Source organism: Harmonia axyridis, chromosome 2 (genome assembly GCF_914767665.1).
Source record: "Harmonia axyridis chromosome 2, icHarAxyr1.1, whole genome shotgun sequence".
Lineage (NCBI taxonomy): Eukaryota > Metazoa > Arthropoda > Insecta > Coleoptera > Coccinellidae > Harmonia > Harmonia axyridis.
This window is the reverse complement of record NC_059502.1, coordinates 55,449,912-55,476,834: the sequence shown is the minus strand read 5'-3', so window position 1 is coordinate 55,476,834 and position 26,923 is coordinate 55,449,912. Positions and strand designations below refer to the sequence as shown.

The window sequence follows — 26,923 nt, the reverse complement described above, 5'->3', positions numbered from 1 at the left end:
GATAATAGTATATTATCATATAAGTATACCGCGGGACTGAAGTAGTACATTTAATCCTGAAGGTAAAGTTTATGGCCCGACCGCAGAGAGGGCCATAATTTACCTGAAGGATTAAATGTACTTCAGTCGCAAGGTATATACGATACTTTTCGTACTTCCGGTATGATTTTATTAATTATTTCAATAATTTCAATCAGTTTTTTCTCTCTTCAACTCATTTAATAAACTGTCTTTAAAATAAGTTACCATAGTAACATTGCGTTGTGACAATTATAATTTAGAAACATTGTCATTACTAGTGTCATTGTAAAGAAACATTGTTATTGATAATTATTGGTATCATGAGTGAAGAAGGTGTATCTGATATTGATAAAAGAGCAGCCGAAGTAGGTGAAGAATTGTTACCACCGAAATCTAGAAAACTATACGAGCAGCAGTACGATGCTTTTAAAAAGTGGTGCCGCTTAAAAAATGTGAGACAACCTACTGAAAATGCGCTGTTAGTCTACTTCAATGATAAATCAAAAGCGGTTTGTGCCTCAACTCTCTGGGCACATTACTCAATGCTGAAATCGGTTATTAACATTAGAGAAGATATTGATATAAGTAAATTTCCAAAATTATTAGCTTTTTTGAAGAGAAGAAATGAGGGATTTAAGCCAAAGAAGTCAAGAATTCTCACGTCTGAGCAGGTAGATCAGTTCTTACGGGAGGCTCCGGATGATAAATATTTAATGCTTAAGGTAAATTTGGAAATTTGTTTATATTCAGAAATTTTAAGAAATCAATTTTTTTGTAGGTTGCACTTATTTTGGGCGTTGCGGGAGCTTGTCGTGGACAAGAGTTGGTTGATTTAGAAATCGACGATGTGAGAGATTTGGGCGATTCCTTCCTTATTGCGATTAGAAACACCAAAAATAAAATTGACCGAAATTTTGTGATCAAAAATTCAGAAAACAGTGCCATCAGTTTTGTGGCGATATTTCGAAAATATGTGGCATTGCGAAAGACAGGGACACCTCATTCAAAATTTTTTGTTCAATACATCAACAAAGAATGTACTACGCAAGTAGTAGGAAAAAACATGTTTGGTACATTTCCACGGCAAATAGCAGCTTTCTTGAAATTAGAAAATGCGACGTCTTATACGGGACATTGTTTTAGACGCACATCTGCGTCTTTGTTAGCTGATTCGGGAGCAACAATAGACGTGCTGAAGAGACATGGAGGATGGAAATCCTCCAACGTGGCCGAGGGATATATTGAATCGTCTATTAAAAATAAACAAAAAATTTCAGATAAAATATTTGGTCAAGTCGCCGATTCGTCCACTATAGTTATGTCACAGTCCTCATTCTCGCTTCCTGTTTCCGCAGGATCTTCGAAACAAACACCAGTTCAATATGAAAAGGACCTATCTGTTACTCGTCAGTTACCTGGTGCATTAACCCAGGAAAGACTGGTCAATATGATGAACTGTCACAATATTAATTTGAATATTAACGTTAATTACCATTCTAATTAATTATATTTTTCAATAAAATATCCCTTAAATTCGTTTGTTTGTGATTTAATCGTTCCGGGAGTTTCGTCAATATTTAATCCCGGAGGGATTAAATGTGACACTTTAGTACCTGTCACAAGGGAGTGAAGTTGTCACTTTAGGCCCGGAAGTACGAAAAATATATAACTTATATATTATTAGCACACTTTTCTTTCTTTCACTGAAACAATTTGATGTTTTCCTAAATGAAACCGAAAACACACCACACCTCTACCTGAAATGTTTTTCTGGCTACAGCCTGATGTATAGGCAGTGCACGTGAGAGGATTTTACAGAGAGTGCCAAACCCCACAAACCAAAGACTTTGAAACATTATTTCGCTTTTGAAGGATAGGTTAGGTAAGGTTAGGTTAGGTTAGGTTTTGAAGGATAGTTTAGGGTTATCAAACTACTTTTTAGACTAAGTTGAAGAGTGCCCAGCACCCTTTGGCACTCTAGAGGTGCTATCTCTTCGGAACAACAAATGAAGGTATTCTTGCGATAACTAAAAAGGCTTGGGTGGAATCAGAGAGGAACTATAGGGGTACCACAAAGTATGATGTCGCTAACTGTGAGTTCTGTCGTTAATATAATTATTGAGAAGGCCGATCGGTAGATCTACTTCTGATGAAATTTTGCAAGCTAACGAATTAGTGCAAAGTACTTTTTCCCATTTTCAAATATTACAACCTCATTTTCAACTATTACAACCTAATCCGCGGATAGACAGATTACTTGGAAAATTAAACGATAACCGAAATTGTTTAACTGGAATGGAACATTATTTTTATAAAACCGTTTTTGATTCGAAAAGTGCCAATTTCCCGCACTAGTGCGGAAATAGTATTAGTAGGTATATTGTGCACCAAGTAGGGAAATTTCAACTTTTTTCACTAGTGTGGAAGTTTGTGGGTCGAGCCCTTTCATAATTGTTTTTCGAGTATTAATTATGGAAACAAGATTAAAAACGTATTAATCTGATGAGTATGTCATATTGATGGCCAACCCCAACTAAAGAAGGCAGTTGATGGATGAAATCTGATGAGAAGCTACCAGAAGATATTTTAGGAGCAGCTGAGGAAGCAACTATGGATTTATTGCCTGAAACATCTAAAGAAAGGCACGAAGGAAGCAATATGATATTTTTTTGAACTAGCGCAAAGATAAGAATGTGAACTGAGGAAGTATACTTTTGGTGCTCAATGAAGTACTCTATCCAAATACACTTATTCAATGATTAAATGTTTATTGAAAATTAAATCAAACATTCATATAAAGTCTTTTTTCAATGCGTAATACGCTTGTAGAAAAAATTAGTCCTATTTTGAGGGGAAAGTATCTTTCTCTAATTCTGTGGTTATTCCGTTCATTCTTCCACATCTTGTAGAACAAATTCGTGCGAGAATATATCTGAAACGCACAGTTTTCATGGTTATATTTTATTATTCTATGTTGGTACTCCGAACTTTCCGCCACGTCTTCATCTGTCAATTCATCAATTTGCCTTAAAGAAATCAATTCTGCCAACCAACATTTTTCAATGCAAAAATCACTAAAATATATTTATGGAAATATTTCATTAATTTCAATGAAAATGCAATGAATTAGAGAAAATAATGTATAATACTCGTACAGAAGGCTCATTCTACCACTCGTTCATTCCAAAACTCGCCACTTCGTGGCTCGTTTTTGAATTTTGAACTCGTGGAAGAATATCAATGCCTTCTGCACTTGTATTATAAATAACTATTCCAGCACTGGCTTGTCCGAACTCCGCTCCGCGTATCAATCCAGTGCGGGAAAGTACAACTTGCCGCTCTAGATAGAAAAATATCTATTCTGCTATAGAATATTCTCAACAATCAGAACAGCTGTATTCCACATTTCAACATGTGTTACTTCCGAGCAGAAGGATTTGCTTGCAAGTAAAATTAAAAAAAATTAAAATTATTAATACGGATTCAAGGATATGTTTCAATTCGACCTTTTACTAGAAGCAAATGCTTTTTCTACTTCCTATCACCGTTGGGCTAACTTTTTTTCATCGATATAGCTCTATGCATAAAACATTATTTTGATTTTTTTTTATCTACCTATCATACCTACTTAAATGTAAGTCTGACGGTAGTTCTTGAGTGACACTCAAATAAGAACACCATATCATCGATATTTCCACCCATTGTGGGAACTATTTTCAACAGAACGTCATAGTGTTAATGCACTGGTCAGCCGACCGGCACAATCTCGACCATTCCGAGATTTGAGATGAAATAATAATAAAAATATATCATGTAGTGCAGAATATTGTCGCGGTACGTGTTCTCGACCATTCTACCCTTCCAAGATAGTTTGCATAGTAGTGGTATAGGTCAAAGTTTTCGCGCTAAAAATTAGTTTATAATAGTCTATCATAGAAAAGGGTTCTTTTTTCGTCCTCTCTTAGAAAAGTGCTTTGTGATATATGACCAGAAAATAGTAATTATTTCTTATTTTGAATGAATTATGTGTGTATATTTTGTTCCATATCAACTATAAGATATATTTTTGAGTGTATTTCAATCAAGAAGCAAATAAATATATATTTTTGTTCAATACTCGGCGGTCCCGAACTGGTATTGGAAAATTTGTATCTTTTATTTCTCGACCAAATTGGTCGAGAACCAATATGTTACTTCAATAATTGTTTATTTGAACCGATATATTTCTGTTGGATCATTTTCGTTTTTTTTTTCGATACCTTGATTCATTTATATATCTTCTTTCTGAATATTAGTTTGCGGCCACCGAATTAACGTTGAAACACTTATTTCTACCCTTTATTTATTCGCGGTCGAGAACCAATTTGATTGTACTTAATTCTCGACCACTGGTGGTCGGTCTTTTATATTTTATTTACTCATTAGTTTCTAAATAGATATTAAGAGCAAAATAACCAAATAATGTTGTATGAGTTGCTATTTTGAAATATTTATAGAAAGTGGAAACTTTAGCAAAATAATTTTTTTTTACGTTCCGAGTGTTTCTCACTTGATTACCTCATCTGAAACCCATCTGAGTGATAGGTAGTGATGTCGATGGTACGGTACGAAAGTGAGTACTATTCACTCATCTCGCTCTAAAGTTTTTTATAAAATTTTTAAGTGGAGCGGCCACTATTATTGGTGGTCGAAAACTAACACAAAAATGGTCGAGACCTCTGCGGCGTGGTCGAGAACCGAGGGTTGTTGAGATTTTTTATATGTTTTCACATTTCAAAGTTTGAATGCGGAAAGAACGCTCAAAATTATATTACAAATCATTTAAAACTCGCCAAAGAATCGATGAACACCAACACCATTAAAATTTGATGAGTTTATGTGTGAAAAATTCGTGCTCGAAATCGATGTTTCTGTTAACTGGTCGAGAACCAGTGCATTTACCCTATCAAGTATAAAAAAAAAACTTCCAATCTGACCTTAATGAGTCTAGTTGAATACTTTTGGTCCGCCTCATCAGAAATTGCATTGAGAAACGAAAAACTCCCTTCCCGCGTTTTAGCTTTTCGCCATCGAAAAGTAATCAGAATCGAACGATAAAGATTCAACGCCGTCTGAGTATAAATAATTCCCGAGATCATGAATGTGTAATGCACAACTGAATATTTGATAGGTAAAGTACACTGCCATGAAGTGCTAATCATATATCTTACGTGATGGTATACACACACTGGCACACAGACGACTGATCTAATTCTATCGGAACTGATTGACTTTTTATTCGTCGATTTTTATTTATGAATCGAGGTTTCCGCACTGGGATTCTTGAATGATTAATCGCCAGCTGAAATTGGATGTTATGGGCTTATAACGAGTTTTGTATCGGATGAATACCTAATATGTTATGACAGTGGAAATGATATTTTTAACGGTATACATACAGATGGGGTGCGACTATTTGGTTGGTTATATCAAAGGTTCAGTATTTGCGAAAATTTAACTTTTGGAATAAAAAATATGTTAATTGGTAATACCAAACTGGCGGTTTTTTCAGTTGAAAGGAATCAGTGGCGATTGTCATATGAGGCAGATGAGGAAGTGCCTCACCAAATAAATTCTGAAAATTATACGTTTTGATCGAATTAATCGAATATTTTATTAATCCATTTCATCCTAAATTTCACATCATTCGGTACAGCACTGGGTCTCTGTTCCATAATATCTATTCTCAATCTCACGATTGTTGTATATTCATTATCTACTTCCTCTTCAAGAAGTAAACTCTTTGAGACATGCCTCACGTGATTCCTCGTCTAGCTCGTTATCTAAATCGACACAGTTTGAAATCGAGAAAATTCTTACTCCTTTGGAGGCGGCTTCTTAAGATGAATTTGAGGCATGCTGCATGTCTCGATCCGCGGTCATCTCCTCGAGAGGACCAAAGGGCGAACTGCACTTATTCTGTATATATATTCGGGTTATCGGGAGCAGTAAATCGGGTTAGTTTTCGCTTTGTTGTGATTTGGTGGTAGCGTTTGATGTGTCTCGACTGTATCGTATTCGTTTGTCTCCGTGTTCTTGTGAACTTTTTTCGAATCGTGTTAATCGACTTAATTACTACCAGAAGGTGAAATGAGTTTTGCGGCAGAATGAGTCGTCTCAAATTTCCAAGGTAAATGAAAATATTCGAATTACTTGTGATTTTGTAATTTTTTAATGAATCGGCAAACATTTTTTGAGTTGTTCATATGAAGATAAAGCGACCTCTTCCACATCTAAGTAAATGTCTTGTGACTATGGATGGAGTCATGTCGGGGATTTCAAAATACTTGGTATAAAAAGTCAACTGGTTTACTGGCAGTATTACTTAAAATAGTTATTTTTTAGGCCGTACATTTGTCGTGCGGTTGCTTTTGTTGTGAATAAAAAAATTGTAGAAATCTCAAAATCTTTTTTCCTGACAAGTAGATGAAACAATTTCTCGTTATGTAATATATGATCAACTTGTTTAGTGATTCGTGTGATTTTATGATATAAGTTATGGACGTCCTGCTGACGATTTATTTCAATTTTTATATGCCAAATTCAGAATTATTTTTCAAAATTAGTGGCTTAAACATATGATGGGAATGTCGGTAGGAGAAAACGGTTTACAGGTAAGAATCAAATCATTAGCGATGTTCACACATTGCTATACACACGTATTCAATTTGGTTTTAAGCAATGCGTGCTATTCATTTCAACAAGTTAAAGATTTTTTCAACCCTTTCCGGATTTTTTTCATATTATCATCTATCATTAAAATATTTTTTCTGTAATGATTATTATTATGCAACTGACAAAATGAAGTTCACTAGAAAAACTTCTTCCGTAAACTTAAAATACATATGTATATTACAATAATAATAATTTTTTTCAGATGTGCCTCACCACCTTATACTGTCACTGGCCTCCACCGAATGGGTGTGCCAAGTATAATTCTTTCAAAACTTTCGGGTAGTACAATCTGCAGTTTTGGCGCATATAAGTTAACAACCTTAAGAGTGGTTTAGACCTCGTGGCATTCACGTGATCTGCCAAAATTTAACTAGTCCTCTCTTCTCAGCGTTTTTGAGATCCCACCACTTCTCAGGATGAGTGATGCAATCTCAATTCTTTGATTTAACGTCCTCTTCACCACATGCAAGAATTCAAAATACCGTTTTTACGTCTTCATTTTAAATTTTAGAACAACCGCTACACCTATTATGCACGCTCCTAATTCATGTTATGCTACTGGAATTATTCGCAAAGCACGGTAATTTGTCAATTCGTCGTATGAGATTGGTGGTCGATGAAGAGCTACAGATATTCGTAGCTATAGAGAGGATGGAGAGAATTGTCTGGAAGATTTTCATTAATTTTTTAAACTTCAGTAAATATACGTACATGTATGGTGAAAAGTGTTAGGATGAACGACACTTGGAGGAAAACAACAAACAAACGGAATCAACAACAGAAGCCAGACGCTCATTTGTGGCCTTAGGCAGACCCAAAGGGTTTTCAGGCAACAACCAACGTCACCACGTAAGCAGCTATAGCTACCTGCGTGACATCCGAGTCTTTTTACGCATGTTTGTTGTTCCTGAACTCAGATGTCACGCAGGTAGCTATAGCTGCCTACGTGGTGACGTTGGTTGTTGCCCAGAAACCCTCTAGATCTTCCTATCCAAGTCTGATATGAGTTGCTGGCTTCTCCAAGTGTTTTTCATCCTAACACTTTTTCTCCGTACTGATAAGGGCCGAAAGTCCGAAACACACGTGTCAACGGTTTGGTCAGGTTAGGTTAGGTCCGGAAATATTTGTTGACAGATGAGAATACGGGATTGACGTATTTCATGGTCTGAATGTGCATTCTTGAATACTTAAATCTCAGTAAACGGTCTTGAAAGATTTCAGAAAAATTTCAACCAAAAGTGCGCATTTCATTATTTCGTAAGTAGTTCAATAAGAGAAACTCCTTTTGGTAAAAAATACTCACTATTGCTGGATCACCATAAATTCAACGACCACTACCACACTTCAATCAAAAAGGGTAAAATCCCCTTATTATTATTCCATATGGCAATCTGACCAGATAATGATGTGTTTTCTATGGTATTACAAAAACATCTCGTCGAAATTCACATTTTCACGGTACAATACTGTTCGACACCTTCCTTCCTCTTCAAATTTCACTAATTATATGCCTGCTCCAAATCACCCTTCGCACAAGGGTGGGGTGCCAAAGCATTATACAGGGGACTCCCGAACCGCGTATACAGGTGTATCATTCTATTAGTAGAGTGGCAAGTAGGGTGACAAGGCAGAGGGACAGATAGAAATCTGGGAATCATCATCAGATGCTCGTCGTATCGTAGTGACCATATGCTCTTCCCTGTTACACTTGAGTGACTACATTATGCACCCCTCTGTATATTGTGGGCACACATCACAAATCAATTTTCCAGTCGTTAAAAGGATTAGTCATGAATATTTGATTCGTTTTTTGGATGCCGGTATGTATGTTGGTATTTCACGCAGAGCTGGTCAAAGGTGATGCTGATTTTTTTATGTTTCAATTTCAACAGTGATAGTTTCATACATATTATTATGTTCGATTTCCAGCGGACTAGTAGAATATTTCTATTTTGCTCCTGAGAAACTCCCAGCTAAAACTTGGGTGATTCATTCTGTTTGATGACATATCTCTTTCATAAATGCCAACATAATAATATGTATGAAATTCTCAATTGTATTTCTATATCGAAAGTAATGATTTTATATTTGAATTGAAAAATCTTCATCAAGTATAGGCTTCTACAGGGTGTTTCCATATTGAATGTCAATATTTATGGGGGTGGTTTTTGGGCCCATTTCAAGAAAAAACTTCATATGAGATACAGGGTGGTAAAGTTTTCAGTCAATAAAAAAAAGAATCCCCATAAATGTTGACATTCAATTAGGAAACACCCTGTATATAGGTATAGAAAGATGGAATTCATTTAGGTCTTAAGTTCAACTCAATGTAGAAATTTATAGGTTTGGAATTTGATGAAAATTTGGAACTAAAAGGTCTGATAAAAAATATTTTAAGCCATCTGAAACAGTTACAATGAAGTTAAACGCGTTATGTATCAATTAGTAATGAAAATCTCAATCAACGCAAAAAGTTTTTTATCAAATGATTACAAAAAATAGGTATAATTATAAAAAAAAATTCCGAAACGTAGGTCAGTCTTCATGTTAATGCAGTTATACAAATTATAGGCTATTCTTTTTCGTGAAATGTAATTTTTAGTATATAGTTTTTGGTTTTCATGTCATCAATAAGTGAATAAAATAGAAACAGGAATATTTACCTTGAATTTCGAATATGGAAATATCTCTTCATGTTGGTTCTCCTGAAAAATAAATTAATTATGAGTCATATTTTCCGTTGAACATTCAAAATCAGAAACAAATAAATAAGTACACTCCATAGGTTTATATAAAAGCTACTCATTTTCAATATTTTAGATGATCTATCTATGAAGTTGTTGGAGAAAAAGTCACCATGTCATTCAAATCCTCAAGAAAATAAAAACAAAAATTAATCAAATTATTTCATTTTCGAAATATATCATGTTTTGATTCTGAACTGAATATGGTGTAATTTTGAAGAGTAGTGAAAGTGAATAATAAAAATATACGAATAATCCAGATAATTCACAAAATGTCATTTGTGTTCCAGGAACAATCAACATTATTTACAATAATGATAAATTCCCAACATTTTCACAATTTTATTTATAATATTTTTTTCAGTAGGCGAATTGTCACACAAGTAGAATACGCTTTAGGAGCTCACTCAACTACAACAAGGTATAATAGTAACTGTTGGCTGCTAAATCTCAATTCTGCTATCTACATAACTCAATTTAAGTTTATCAATATTTGTCGATGATTCAGATTGTTGTGTATTGCAGTTCGTTGAGGTGATCCTTATATTTTTCATTAGTTGTCCCTGCTTCTCTACAGGGTGGCTTTTCGTATATTTGAGTTTAGTTAGTTTTTTTAAGTTCCAAAAAGGCATTTTACATATCAGATTTTATGAGAATCGTACAACTGTTTAGTCTATTTAATTTTTCTTCATTACTTTGTGCTCCTCAACTACAGCCACTACTGTTCGGAAAATTGTAGCAGCATTTTAGAAGATTTCTTGCAAAAAAGTTTTTTTTTCTAAGACTCTTTCATGATTATTTGCAGTCGAAAGAAATATCAACAGAAGAATTGAGGAAAAAGATAACACATTCAATCATAAAAAGTACCTCAAAATGTCCTCTAGCAATATCATCAAGTAATATCGATCCCCAAATCGTTGTTCCTGATAAGTTTCTAATTATGCCACGTCAATTCGATCAATTCCCCATAAATAATTCAGCAAGTCGGCGTTTTTTCAATCAGAACCACCAATTTCACCATATGCCATCCGGCAAATCACGGATTGTAATCCGTTCTGGTCTTTTACGATGAATATAGGGTAGAAGGAATAATAAAATAATTTGCGTGCGTGTATAAGGATAGATACAACTGGACACGCTAATGAAATGTCCAGTAATTAGGTTATAAAGCACCGGCGAAGCCATATGTTGGTTTATCTGGACGCAAATGTTGCTTGCGTTTGGCCAGTTTTGTGGTATTGTGGTCGGCGTAACTCACCGCTGAATGACAACGCTCATATTTTTTAATGGGGATGGGGAACTGGCGAATTGTGGAAAATATATGATGATGAATATTTATTCATTTATGGACAAGCCATTTCACATATTATTACATAATAATTAACAAAATTATCGAAAGAGAAAAATATCAAGAAAACATCAAATAAATCAAAAATTGATAAAAGAGAAAAAATATCAGCAGATATATCAAATCACTTTGAAATATCTTTGCAATTGAATGATTGAGACTGAAAAAGATCTATCTCCACCGAACCAGCAGCTCGCATTACTCTATCGAGAGGATTGTGCCTTGAGTAGTTGGTTTTGCCAAATTGAAGATTAAATTGTTCCCAATTACTGAGATTGCCTTGAGGAACATTCAAATTAATTTTTGTAAAAGATGGGGAGAGTCGATGTAATCGTGCAAAATCTTATATACGACCTCCTTGAGTTTCCATGAATGAGTAGATTAGAGAACAAAAGATCTACATGGTCGCAGTTCCCGGAAGGCTGACCGAACCACAACGACCCAGTTCAAATAATATATACAAGCATTATATCAAAATTGTGCCATCTCGTTTCAAGGGATGTAAGGGATATTTTGTTACGAATTTCTACGTATTGAACAGATTCAGAGGTTAATCGGCATTTGTGCCTTATCCAATTCAAACATTTATTTTGGATCCTTTCAATGGATTGTTTGTGTACACGTAAAGAGATGACCATATTACATAAATGAATATTCAACAATACTTTTCATATGCCCTATGTACATTGTATTTATGGAAGAGACACTAAAGTCCTATATATGTCTTTTGAAGCAGCCTATCATTTTAAAAGCTCTCGTTGATACTCTGTGGTTCTCTGTGTGCTCTGCTAAACTCAAATCAGTATCCAGCAAGATTCCAAGATCTTAGACTATGCTGACCGATTGAAGTTGGAACGCGTTTACTGTATAATTCAACAATATTATTGAGTGGTTCGGAAAACTCGCATAGTCTCCCACTTGTTTATATTAATTTCCATTCCGTTTCGAATACACCATTCAACAACGTTGTCGATATCTCTCTGAAGTAGTAAGCAATCATTCAGGGAATTTTTAAACCGAAATAATTTCAGATCGTCTGCAATAAAAGAAAATCACTAGATTTTATAACATTCGTTGATGAAGCATAAAAATAAAAGTGGCGATATAGGCGACCCTTGTGGAACTCGCGAACTCAGTTCAACACCGACGGACAATACATCAGAAATCCTGACGTATTGTGTCAACCCAATCAAACTTTCCGGAATCCACTTGAGTAAGGTTGGCCTGAAGCCTAATGATTTGAGTTTGGTAATAAGTAGCCAATGGGCAACATATCAAAACGTGTAACGTGAAGTCTGTCTCCTCTTCTATATTCAGCATACACAGTCGACATACCCAGTCTGACCAAACTCCTCTAGCCATATACGAAGATGACACTCATATCATGACCAGGTTGAAACCCTCCAATTCGCAACCAAATACCTTTAGGCTGTCTGGAAGAAGCTAATCAAAGTGAACACAAAAAAAAAGCGCTGCGCTTTTGAAGATTAGTGAAACCATTCGGTCATTTCCGAATGTATGGACGTGATATCCCCTGGAAACCCCACATCAACCATCACCTGGACTATGCCGTCCAAAATAGTAAAATTGTACTTGCCAAATTGTCTTCGCTGCTCTCTCATCGCAGCAACAAGCTTATCTTGTACAAAACCATTGCCCGTTTCATTATAATTTGTGCTTCAACGTTTTGGCTAGGAAGTTCAATACATTACAAATCATTTAGAATACATCTCTTAGGACCGCCTGGTTTGTTCGCACTACCCAATTCCATCCTGAGGCGAACCCACCACCGTTGAAGAAATTTCTTCATGAAACAGCTGTCAAAACTCTCGGGAGAATGAAAGAATACCCCAACTGGTAAGTCAGAGAATTTCTCGAATACGACTAATCTTTCAACACCCAGATACCAGAGTCTAAATCTTCTACTTCAAATCTAGTCTTTCGATGAACGTCAGTGAATGGTGTATCATTCAATCTCCCTAAAGACGTATTCAGTCGATGAATCTTTTCTAAAAGCTTTTTAAAGGTGACAAGCAATCCCAATAAAGGATTTTCCAAGCAGCAGGTTAGATTTAGTAAGTTAGAGTCTCACTCTGTTCAACCTTTCATGAGGCAGTTCGTCCATGAGGATTCCCCCTGCTTCAACAACAAAAAAGTGGTCTACACTGGACAATTTTTGAGGCTATAGTGCGGCGGCCTTACCAAGTTTTTTCTTCAGTGTTCGCTGGCAGATTTGCCTGTAGTTATCAGGTAAATTAATCTTACTTATAGAATTCGAGTGGAGTGTGAGTATAGATCTAAATATCATAAATTGTATTTCGGTATAATAAAGTTTATCTCAAAATCATACTGTATAGACCTGACCTATATAAGATCTTCAATATTTTACAAACACGTGGTATGTACGAATATCGAAATACCAGTGAAGAAATCACCTCCCAATCTCAATCAATCCTTCCTAAATAGTTGAAGTTATCGAATCTATAATCATCCCAACGACGAGCCAAGCTCACAGCTCTCCTGAAAAATCCAGAGTATATTTTCACATGAAAAATGTATGAGCGAACTCAATCCGATATCGCGAGTGAAATGAAGGGTTTTCGTGTCGTCGCGGCCCTGTTAGAGGCGGTGTTTCATCAAGAGGATCACGGAATCGGACGTCTCTAGTTATTAACCTAATACGATTATTGCACGACCAACGAAACTTGCTACTCTATGCTAATCTCGTTGATGCGAATGAAAGAAACGTTTTTTTAAATGTCATTGTTAATGTACCTCTTTACTCTCCTCATTCTAGGAATCTAATACAGTATTGAAACAATCGGAATGTACATAGTGCTCAATTTTCGCTTATTCAGCAGTTTTTTTTAAATTAGAATTTTAGGATTCGGAACCAAAATTTTCCAATTGAATATTTTTATACAGGTAGTAACATGAGTCATGGCCTATTGGTGAATGCAGGTTATCCAGGCCTTACAGAAAAGTAGCTTCTTGTGTATCCTAAGACTGTTTGTTTTATGAAAATTGGCCTAAATTCCTGATATCCATAACCTGGAAATCAACTGTCCGATTTTGTTAAAATTTTGTGAATTTGTTTTTTTCATTCAACCCTTCGAAACGTTCATGAAATTTAAATATTTCTAGGGCAGCATTCGGATTATTGAGTTTTTTCATTCAGACTCCGAAATCTATGTTTTCACACATTCTAGAGAATGTCATCATTGCCATGAAAAAATACATAATTTAATATAATATATTCCATTTTTACTTTGAATGGCAGACCCTTTTCAGAAGATTAACAAAGTGTTTTATGTAATTTTTTCTAATTTAGTCTTGTTCTAGTGATAATATTTGATGTTGTCAGCTGAGATTTTAAATTTTTTAGCTTTCTATTCAACTTTTCTTCATTCCGCTACTATCAGCACCTACCGAGTGTTGTAACACGCTTTAAAAATATAAAATAAAAATTAGAAGTATGCACGTTCAAACTGTGTTATTTCACGTGGACTCTATAAAAAAATTGAAGATATTAAATCACAAGTAAGGTTCAATCACCCAAAATAACACTTTGAGGATGAACAGGCTTTTCAAAAATGATTTTTGGATTTTCCGAACCCCAAATGTGACAATTCTGCTTATTAACGTAGCATCCTAGGTGGAAATGGACCTGATCACTGAAGATTATTTTCGAGGAAATTTCGGATCATTTTGATGCATATTGAAACGTGTATCTTTCCAATTTAGTAATTTACTCATCAAATGTCAAAAAGATGCCAGCTCTAATAGTGACAGCTGCCCAGATAGCAAATCATTCAAAATGAAATCTCTATTGGAAAACTCACCAAATTTTTAAACTGAAAGGTTCCATAGCCACTACCGAGGCCACTACTTATATTGATACTAGAAGTATTATCCAAACCAAGAAAAGTTGTTGATCAATAGTAATTCTAATTCTTAAGAATTAAACAATGAAGAAAAAAATTTTAAAAATGCAAACATTTCAAAAAATTATATATCAAAAATTGAGAAGTTGCACAATTCTGCAATAATTCAATATTTTCAACAATAACTGGGAAATAATTCACATTTCTACATTTCATTAATTTCTTCGAGAATTTTTCTTGTCATAATACTCTTTCAAAATGAAGAATGAAATTTTTATTTTTCTCCACATATTGAAGTTCATTCCACTGAATTTTTTTACAATGTGAATAATTTATGATTCTCTCCAAAACTTGTCGAAACCAGTTTTCTTCAATTAAGTACTATATTCTCCGATTTTCTGAACATGGCACTCACTTAGTTGAGACAAAATAAATAATCAAATTCATATCGACTTAATCAAGCCTTGAAAATTATCATGATGCTCAAAAAACAAGACCTTTATTATAGTCTTAATTAAGACTATAACATTATATACGGGCGCTTAAGAGTGTTTTAAAAAAAAGAAACTTTAAAGTGCGCTTATTCATATCAGGCAACGTTGAGGTTTCTGGAATCTCTGCTGACATGATAGTGTCGTTATACCATAAAGCAACTGTCAAGGGAAATTAGGTAACTCTAAGATTCTGGGGCATTCTGTTATTGAAGGAAATGAAATAGTCTATGAAAAGAGCATCAAGGTTAACACCTTTGACTCTCAGCCATTTGTTGACTTGAAAAAGACCAATATAAGGGAGCGGTCCAACAATGGTAGTTCTACCATAGAATAACCTTCTGGGGAACACCCTTGGTCTTTCTCATGTAGAGAAATTTGAGGTGCTTTCACTGACTAATACTAGAAAACTCTTGAAGCTGCCACGAGCTGAGCTTCGGTTAAGGGTGGAACTGCCGACATGCCATTGTCGTTGCAAATATTTTTCGTAGCGCATGAAAAAGTTAGCAGATTAGATTTGCAGGCTCTGTACGATGGAGATAGATACAGCTGAACACATGAATTGGCTTAAGAACGACTCATGTGAGAAAGTCAGTCATAAATACTCACGAGGCAACAGCCAAGGCTCCTAAGGATATTATCAGTTTCGTCAACATTTCGGCTTCCTTGGGTTTGTATGAATGAGTAGAGTTAAGAACTAAAGATGCATGTGGTCGGAGTTGCCGGAAGGCTGATCGAGCAGCAACGACCCCAATTCAAAATAATAATAACGAGATTATCTTCTATAAAAAAATAAATAAATTGTTCCAAACTACGAAATACAAGAACATTTTCGTGCACACTTACTCAGCTTTGGAGAGTCACCAAAACCTAGGACTATCAGAATGAAAACCACTTGACTCAAATTATTTCTATGAATATAGGACTCATATTAAGAGTCTAAGGGCCAGTTGCATCATTTGCCTGAACATTGATCAAAAATTTAAACGTTGATTACTCTATGATTTCTCAAGAGAAATCAGAAATTAATCAATGTTTAGGCAAATGGTGCAACTGGCCCTGAAACTAGACCAAGTTTCTTTCGAAAGTTCAATTGAAACAGCTTTCAAAGTTCTATATACCTTTTACAATAAAAATGGAATTGATTTATTTCGATCCGATTATATCGCCCTACAAAATTGCCCTCCTAGCAAGGTGAAGAAATGGACACAGCTATTCATCCCAATTATTTATCCTTCTCCTCTTCATATCGCCATCTGTCCAAGACTCACCTCCAACCGACTAATCTTCCTCCACCTAGACAACTTTACTTCCCCGAATTTAGCAGGAGCATCTCCCAGAGGTGATATAAATTGTGGCCGGCAAGAACCACTAAAGTTGTTAAATGAATTTACGACCACTCCACGTCGGACTTTGGTCATTACCGAATTTATAGGGACTTTATGTTCATTCCCCTGCGACGACTCGATCAGATAAAAAGAATGTTTAACATTGGATATTTGCCGATATTTCATCGGTTATAAGTCTGAGTGGAAGGGCAGGAAGTTTTCTATTTGGATCGATTTTTGTAGACCACTGGCGATTTGAAATGGAATTTTTCGTTTTGCCCTTTGGGCGCACATATTATGTATATTCGACTAATACTTCTGTAACACTATGGACTCAAATAATTGTGGTATGTCACCATCATCATTAGTTGCTGTTGAATCCATAGTCATTACATTCTGACGATATATACACACAATTTTATACTGATGGCTCCAGAAATACCAGAAATATTGAAGTGAGTGAAGCAAATCAATATTTCATATGGGATAAATGTTACAAATGTTTTATTTATACATTTTATAAGATAATTGCTCTCTGTCTGAATAAGTACATTACATAGAAATTCGTTTGGCATCCACATAATTTTTTGGAAAGCAGGGCACGATTAATCAATTATCTTAAATCTCTTGAAATTATGTGAGGAAATTCGATATTTTGTTTCTTTGAATTTGATAATGTTTTTTTAGTATAACATAACTTCAAAACTAAACGATGTGAATATCTCTGAGCACATAGCAAAGCACACATCTGAGCGTATATACAGGGTGTTTCCTAAACATGCGGCAAAAATTCAGTGGGTTGTTCCTTGGACTATTCTAAGAATATTTTGTCCCTTGATGATTTTTGAAAAACCTATTTGTTTCGAAGATATAGGGGAAACAAAATTTCAGATAATAACATTTTATTATGAAAAATTACATGAAAATTCAACTCAACCTACAAAAACTGTTGAAAATGACCACCTCTAGCCAGCATACAAGCATCCAATCTTCTCCTCATTGACTGCCGAACCCTTTCAAAAACACCAGGATCATTTCTTATTAAGTTACACCCAGCAATGATCCGATTTCGCAAGTCTTCCACATTTTCTACTGGAGTGGTATAAACTAATGATTTTAGATGGCCCCATAGGAAATAATCTAAGGGGTTTAAGTCCGTTTCTAGTAATTGGAATGTTGTTAAACAAATTTAAAAATAAATTGTACCTACTTAGTAAACACAGTGCGGTACGCATTTTTATTTAAACTATTATTAATTTTAAAAATATGAAAAATGTTGTTCGCCCTGTATCTTCGAAACAAAGAGGTTTTTCAAAAATCATCCAAGGACAAAACATGCTTAAAATAGTCCAAGGAACAACCCCCTGAATTTTTGCCGCATGTTTAGGAAACACCCTGTATTATATTATAATTTTGAAGGGAATTTTTCTTATGGGTGTCAAAAGTGGAGTTTGCAGGTTTCCAGGGGAGGCATAGCTCATTATGAAAATTTGATCTTCATGTAGGCCGAGTCGGAAAAAATGGTAAAGGAAAAAAATTTTTCTGATGATCTAAGGAATCTTTTGTTAAATATATGTACAAGTCAAAAACTCATCCTAAATAAGTAATAATTTCAATGTTACCTTTTTATCCTTGTAATGAGATTTTCGTGGTCTGTTAGGATTTAATAAATAAATATACTATTTCATTATTTCTTATAGCTCCGAGAGACAGTAAATAGTAATGTTTTTGGATATTTTTTCGGATTTTCTATGATAACGATACCTGACATTTTTCAGCGGTTTACAGTGGCTTTCTTTGATGCTAGAGTAGAGCGGCCTTACGGGGATGCTCCTTCCTTATTGGCTCACTATCTGTCGGCTAATTTTCGAATTTTATGGCTAGTTATATTCGTTCTTTTTAGGGCGTCGACTAATAAGGAATTGCTGGTATCCCAGTGCAGTGCATTTCTGGTGCTTTCTGTAGAACTTGAGGCTAATGTAATACGTCTTGATTCCTTGTTGGTGTCTGCCGGCAGATTTGTTGAAGTCTGCTGTCAGTTATGATCGTTCCATTTAGAGAGCTGAATTTGAAGTGTCTCAATGTCATGGGTTTCTTGTTTTCTTTCTTTGTACTGACACCTCACATTTATCTGCAGCGTACAGTTTATAGTGTACAGCGGTTTTACATGCAGGGGTGCGCATTGGCTCACTCATTGACATCAGATTTGCTGAGGTCTCTTGCTGGTTATAGGAGTTCTTATTGGAAGCCTGTCTACTTGTGAATTATTAGTGTGTCAGAGTTTTCTCTATATTATAGTTGTACTTGTACTTTTTATGCTTTCAATATCACCAATTTATTACACTCTGATATCATGTGTTCGAATGAATCATTCAGGAAATTGGCAATTGCCAACACTCTAGTTCACATCTGAACCCTTCTCCACTGTTCAAAGGCAATACGGTGGCATTGAAAGACTAGTCAAAGTGCTACAGCCTTGGTTGTCCGAGTAGTTTTATGAACCAGACCGGTGTGCCTCGTTTTTTCTACTGATGAAACCAACTCACACATTTGATAAAAACTTAACACTGAACTGATCTGGCAAAAGGTGGAATTCCCAGAATTTCAAATTCAAATGTAATGTGCTAATGTGGGCAGCATTCGGCAAGCTCAGTTTCATCTTTAGGGATAAAACTGTACCAGTACAGTTAAAACGTTGAACTTTCAACAGTTGTATTTTTCTCTAATTCTGTGGTTATTCCGTGCATTCTTCCACATCTTGTAGAACAAAATCGTGCGAGAATATATCAGAAACGCACAGTTTTCATGGTTATATTTTATTATTCTCTGTTGGTACTCCGAACTTTCCGCCACGGCTTTACCTGTCAATTCATCAATTTGCCTTAAAGAAATCAGTTCTGCCAACCAACATTTTTCAATGCAAAAATCACTAAAATATATTTATGGAAATATTTCATTAATTTCAATGAAAATGCAATGAATTAGAGAAAATAATGTATAATACTCGTATAGAAGGCTCATTCTACCACTCGTTCATTCCGAAACTCGCCACTTCGTGGCTCGTTTTTGAATTTTGAACTCGTGGAAGAATATCAATGCCTCCTGCACTTGTATTATAAATAACTATACCAGTGGTAACTTATGGTCTAGAGACGAAAAAAGTGGCAAAACAACTGAGAGTAACTCAAAGAACTATGAAAAAGACTATGCTTGAGTGTGAGCTTGAGAGACAGAATGCCAAACTCGGAAATACGTAGAAGAACTGGAGTAACCGACATCATGGATAGAGTGGCTAGGCTTCGGTGGCAGTAAGTGGCACATGTAACAAGGCAAAATGTGCAGAAATGGTCAACAAGGTGACATTTTGGAGATCTCGAGAAACCAAGAGAAGCGTAGGAAGACCCAGGAAGAAGGAGAACGACAAATGACATAGAAGCATGGAAGAAACTGGAAGAGACCTATATTCGACACTGGATGAGTGAAGGCTGAAGAAGAAATGTAATTTCGTATTCCTTGCAATTGAGCACTTGAACTGCCAACCGCTATATTCATTCAATTGATCGAAGTTCTTTCAAGCCACCACTTGATCTATCAAACGACAGCTAAAAAGTGAATACATCGAAATAGGATCTCTAAATCATCTCCGATTTTGGCCCACCGTTTTCTATAGTAGTCATAAATTCACGGTGCCCACAGCCTGTTGAGCACATAAAAGGGGTGACACTGTCGGCGTAGGGTTGCAGGTAGGCGAATAATGAAATAACAATTTTCCCCTTCATCTCTGCATGCGTCGGTGTCGCACATGCCGTCCCGACGGCTACTGCCGGCCGTCGTCCTCCGCAATGATGTATATCGATTATCAATTACTCATTTTTCAATCCCGAACCGACGGACGGCGTCGCCTCTGAGATATGTTGGGAGGACGTCGTTCCTGCTACGTTCCCATGAAGGTGAATCTGTTCTCGACTGAAACGGTCTGGTATAGAGAGATTCTCAGTTTCACACAGATTTCATGCTTATATTTCATTATATGTTGGTACTCAGAACTTCACTGTCACGGATTTCTCTAATATCTCTCGAATTTGTGCCCTGCCAACATATTTCAATGTAAAAAATCACTAAACGATATTTATGGCAATATTGTATTAATTTCAATTTTTCAGTGAACTGGAGATAATAATGTTTATCTACTCCTATTGAATTATATATTCATTATTCAACTGCTTTTCATCGATTAATAGTATCTATTAACAAACAGCGTGAGTTATAATAACTCACTACTATAACTCACTATAATACATCGGAAAAGATGGCTCTGTGTTCCTATACTTCTATTCGATTATTGAGGGGAGGAATGTCACTTTAATAATTTTTACGTTTTCAAATTAGTTTCATTACAAATTGTGAATGTTTTGCTGAAAAAGTTGATTCAGATAGCGAAGATGAATTTTTAATCATATACAACTTCAGAAAAAAAGGAAACAGCTAATTTATTGCCCGAAAAATCCCAAAAAGATATAAACATTTTCGAGATTATTGTTAAGTTTTGATCAAGGTTCATAGAACTCAGCGCCGCCATTGTCCAAAGATTCACCCCTGAAGTTAGTTATAGATAATTCCGCGCACTTTATTTGTGTGCTACGCGCAGTCGTCCTTTAATGACGGCTGGCTATAATGATAATTTAACTATGGCCGTTTTATCTGTAGCACTTCTATGTTCTTAACCCTTTTCGATGGTTCGACAAAACGGTCGAGGGGGGGTAAGAGATCGAACCGTCACTTCAATTAATTCGAGTTCAAGTCAGTCAGACATATTCAACACACAGTCTAGTAAGTACAAGTCAAGTACAGTATAGTATAGTTCGTCGTTGCTCTCGTCCCTTGAGACACAGTGTTCAGCTTGCACATTTCAAGTTAGTTAAATATTGGCCTAGTCGCCACGTGGTTAAAAAAGACCCTTCAGTCGGTCAAAATCTTCGTTAGTACCCTAGTCGGTAAATTGATATTGGATAAGTGCGTGGAACTGATTCATAGTTTTCGATAACTAGTTAAGCGAATCTTGTAAAGTGTACATTGTGTAATTGTATATATAAATCTACTTCAATAAATAGTGTGGAAAATTTCATGGTCCTTCGAACTTCAACAACCCAGCACCTAACAGTCCAATTTATGTATGGATGTTCTCATCTAATAGTTACATAATTTGGTCCTTCGAGCCGGATATAAATTTGATCCTTCGAGCCGGAAATAAATTTGATCCTTGGAGCCGTATATAAATTGGAGATATCCCTGAAGAAATTATCAACTTCCACAATTGAAGTATCACCCACGTGCCTGAAGCAGACATATTGGTTAACTTAGAGGTTAACTTTATCAACGCATGCGCAAAGTGTGGTTAATTCTTTCGCAACAAGAGGTCGCTGTCTACGACGTATCGTTCCTGTCCAGAATCCATTTTGGTTCCAGTGCAAGCAGTTTTGGAGAGTGATAAGTCAATTTTAGAATATTTATTTAGTTTATATATAATTTTTACAATTCTATATATTTCCTTAATTATTTCTTTTGTTCAAAATGTCTAATATCGATAATTTGATTAAACAAAGAACCATACTTAAGAGTAAACTAACTAGAATGGCCAATTGGTTCGGCCAAGATAATAATAAAGATAGAGAAGAATGTAGTGCTCGAAAATGTCAAATAGAGCAAATCTTCAAAGACTACGAACTTGTTCAAACTCAGTTGGAGTTATTTGACTCTGCCTCATATGAAGAGGACAGAGATATTGTAGAAAATAAGTATTTTAAGGTTATATCTATGGCAACGAGAACTATAAATCAGTTCGAAAACTCGCAAAGTCAAAATCCTAATCCTTATCATGCTAACACGTCGAACAGAACGAACAAAAATAAATTTTTCAAATGTCTTATGTGTAATACGGATGAACATAAGATATATTCGTGTAGGAAATTCATGAATTTGTCTCATAACGATCGTCACAGTCTTGTGAAAGAAAAGAATGCTTGTCTGAATTGTCTTACGTTGGGTCATAGTGTACAATCGTGTTCTAGTCAACACACATGTTTCAATTGCCATGAAAAGCATCATAGTTTGCTCCATTTCAATAGGACTTCAACTCGCCATTATTCTAATGAAGTTCCTAATCCAAGATCCAACAACGAAGTATCCAGATCAAATAATCTGTCACAAATTCAGAATGAATCTCTAGCAGTTTCTCATTTGTCTACTAGTGCTCAACCATTCATTACAACTCGTAATGAAAATATTAGTCCAGGTCAAAACGTGTCTAGTCTTTCATCTCTATCTTCTAATGACCAAGTTCCTTTAGCTACTGCCTGTGTAAAATTATAATATGATTCATACAACAATCAAGTTATTGTTCGTTGTTTGACTGACTCCGCAAGTCAAACGTCTTTCATAACTGAAGATCTGGTCAACAGACTTCATCTCGAACCTTACAATCAAACTATTCAAATTTCTGGCATCTCACAAAGTTGTTCTATGTCAAATAGAATGATAGATCTAACAATTCATCCATTAGTATACCCTCATCGAAAGATTAAGGTCTCCTGTGCTATCCTCAAGGAGATATCTAACCAATCTCAACACATTTTATCTTCAGCAGAAGAGAATGCTGAACGGATATTCAAAAACAAAACCATTCGGTTACCATCGGGTAGATTTCAAGTTGACCTACCCTTCAAACCTCCAAACGAACCATTTAAATTAGGTGATTCGTATTTGCAAGCGAAGAAAAGATTCTTGAATCTCGAAAGAAGACTACAAAATAATCAGGAACTGAAACATCAGTATTCGGAAATTATAAAGAATTATATATCCCTAGGGCATGCAAAATATTTCTTCCCTCATCATTGTATAATGCGTGAGCAAATCCTCACAACTCAACTTCGAGTAGTTTTCGACGGTTCAATGAAAGCTTCATCTGTCTTTTCTATTAAAGGTTATATAGTACGACCCGACTTGTTCGATATTTTAATTCGGTTTAATAAGCTCAAATATATCATGATTGCTAATAATTCAGTCACTTCAAATCTAATTACAGCTAAAAGTCGTGTTGCACCTTTGAAAAAATTTACTATACCCAAGCACGAACTAATAAGTGCACTACTTCTGTCTAGCCTTGTTTCAAAAATATCAACTTTAGTACCAATTCACTTACGAAATATACATTCTATGAATCTATGGTATGATTCGGAAATAGTAGTAGCATGGATTCGATCACATCCATCACGTTGGTCTGTATTTGTGTCAAATCGAATTGTGCAAATTCAGGACAATTCCAAAGATGCTACTTGGCGACATATTCGATCGCACCTGAATCCTGCAGATATACTTTCGAGAGGGTCATTGCCATTACAATTACTTGTCTCAGATTTATGGTGGCAGGGTCCCGATTTTCTTCTTCAATCAAATCTAGATCTAACACCGCCGCTTAAATGGCCTTTAGCCCGTGTAGTAGAATTGATTCCCGGAAAAGATTCACGCGTTCGCATTGTTCGTGTTAAAACTCAAGGAGGAACATTCACTAGAACAATCACCAAGATATCTCCACTTCCATTCTGCACGGAAAACATTGACAATCAAGTATGATTATCAATATGACTCTTTCTTTACTTCCTTTATTTTTTATTTATTTTTTGTTTATTTTATTTGTTCCAAGAAATTATTTCCTTTATCACTACATCAATTTTTTTATTTTTTTTTTTTTCTCATTTTCACTTTTATCCTTAACCTGGACGGTTCAGCCCGGGGAGTATGTTAAGTTTTGATCAAGGTTCATAGAACTCAGCGCCGCCATTGTCCAAAGATTCACCCCTGAAGTTAGTTATAGATAATTCCGCGCACTTTATTTGTGTGCTACGCGCAGTCGTTCTTTAATGACGGCTGGCTATAATGATAATTTAACTATGGCCGTTTTATCTGTAGCACTTCTATGTTCTTAACCCTTTTCGATGGTTCGACAAAAAGGTCGAGGGGGGGTAAGAGATCGAACCGTCACTTCAATTAATTCGAGTTCAAGTCAGTCAGACATATTCAACACACAGTCTAGTAAGTACAAGTCAAGTACAGTATAGTATAGTTCGTCGTTGCTCTCGTCCCTTGAGACACAGTGTTCAGCTTGCACATCTCAAGTTAGTTAAATATTGGCCTAGTCGCCACGTGGTTAAAAAAGACCCTTCAGTCGGTCAAAATCTTCGATAGTACCCTAGTCGGTAAATTGTTATTGGATAAGTGCGTGGAACTGATTCATAGTTTTCGATAACTAGTTAAGCGAATCTTGTAAAGTGTACATTGTGTAATTGTATATATAAACCTACTTCAATAAATAGTGTGGAAAATTTCATGGTCCTTCGAACTTCAACAACCCAGCACCTAACAGTCCAATTTATGTATGGATGTTCTCATCTAATAGCTACAATTATTGTAGCAGGAAAGTAAGTCGACGTTTACAGATAATGTTATTTTGACATCGTTTTCTATGACAACTATAAATAGGTCTCCAAATAATGCTAACATTAAACATTCTAACTACGAATGAAAATTTAAATAATAATATTAACCTGTACAAATTGTGAAATCTTCTATCATTATGAGTAATGAATCCATAAGTTTTACTGACAGAGGAAATGAGTTGATTCAAGTGTGACAAAAAAGAACATTGGCTGTCACACAACACTCCCAAATCAGTTACACGGGATAATACATGATTATCGATTCGATAATTATATATCTTAGTATATGACATTGCATAGCACATTCGGCGGCAGCCTATTCGTTTCACACCTTTTAAGAGAGTATCAAGTGCCCCCTGCAATCGAACACAATCAGCAATAGAGAATATCCTACAGAAGAGCTTCAAATCATCAGCGAACATCGAAATAGAAATGTCTTTATCATCGAGAATATTATTTATGAACAGAAGAAAGAGCATGGGTCCCAAGTTAGAGCCCTGAAGAACGCCAGATATAGCATAAAACTCAAATGAGCCAGAAATTGTTGAAAATAAGTGTCGTCTACATTATTATCTTCCAATTCTGGTCAAAGAAATCAATGATCACAGATCCACGCAGGCCATTTACCGTAACACAACCCAAGCAGCAATAGAGAATATACTACAGAAGAGCTTCAAATCATCAGCGAACATCAACATATAAATGTCTATATCATCGAGAATATCATTTATAAACAGAAGAAAGAGCAAATCGTATCGAGAGTATCGAGAACTCATCTCAGGCTGCATATCTGAGGTATACATTAATATTTTGTGGTAATGTGCATGGTGTTCCTGATAGACAAAGATGTAGAATCATGTTGCCCAGATTCAGATCGTTTCAAGATCATTCATAGTCCTCATTTGATTTTCGAAGAAAAATTTCAATTTGAAATTCTTTACCTAACCGTTCTTGGAGTCATATTTAACACGACTGAAATATTCGACCCTCCAAAAAGACGAACTTGCGACATGGTGAATTGATTAAATTCCGTCCATCAAGTAGAAAAATGGGAAAAGTTATGTGAAAAATTTACCCAGTCAGGCGAAGGTCTGACGGAACATTTAATGAAACCTCGTTATTGAGTTGATTAGATTTTTCAGGGTTGAACTTTGGTTATTCATTTTGATTTTCATGAATTCGTCTAGAAGTCTGTCCCATTAAGACACACAACACAATTCAACATAATTAGTCCTAGCAAAATTCAGTACTTCTTAAAATGTTTTGTTTCAAATCGTACTCATATTTTCTCACATCCTCACTCTGGTGAGAATTAAACTTGAGTATGCCTCTTTCATTTGGCAGCCTACTTATTCCTGTCTCTCTCATATAGAGAAGAAGGTGTCTATCAGGGGCAGCTTGTCCTATGAGGCAGGTGAGGCACTTCATCACCAAATGAATTTTGGAAATCAGACGTAATTATCGAATTAATCAAATATTTTATTAATCTATTTCAACCTCAATTTCACATCATTCGGTACGGAACTATAGGTCTCTGTTCCATAATAAGCATCCCAATCTCACGATTTTTGTAAAGGGTGTTTTTTTTTAGAGCTATAGAACTTTAAATTGCAATAAAACAACGATGGATTATTCGATTGACATGAATTTTATTTATCCGCAAGATAATCTTATGGCATTACATTTTAAATATGATTTCTGGCATATGACCGCCACGGCTGGTTCGGATGTAGTCCAATCTGGACGTCCAATTTTCGATGACTTTTTCCAACATTTGTGACCGTATATCGGCAATAACACGGCGAACGTTGTCTTCCAAATGGTCAAGGGTTTGTGGCTTATCCGCATAGACCAATGACTTTACATAGCCCCACAGAAAGTAGTCTAGCGGTATTAAATCA

At 35.5% G+C, this 26,923-nt stretch overlaps 2 protein-coding genes across 3 annotated transcripts in view; one reads left to right on the top strand and one right to left on the bottom strand.

Moving 5' to 3' along the window:
• LOC123672909 (inhibitory POU protein) overlaps positions 1-9,467 on the bottom strand; it is a 60,213-nt gene extending 50,746 nt beyond the window's left edge. For both annotated transcript variants that reach the window (XM_045607244.1, XM_045607245.1), the window contains exon 1: positions 9,399-9,467. The gene's annotated coding sequence lies outside the window, so the exon portion shown is untranslated. The remainder of the gene's footprint in view (positions 1-9,398) is intronic.
• On the top strand, positions 99-1,525 carry LOC123673430. Its single transcript, XM_045607911.1, has 3 exons — positions 99-743; positions 800-881; positions 1,188-1,525. The coding sequence occupies exons 1-3, from the start codon at positions 342-344 to the stop codon at positions 1,523-1,525; spliced, it is 822 nt and encodes a 273-aa protein (XP_045463867.1). The 5' UTR covers positions 99-341.
• Positions 9,468-26,923: the final 17,456 nt, after the last annotated feature.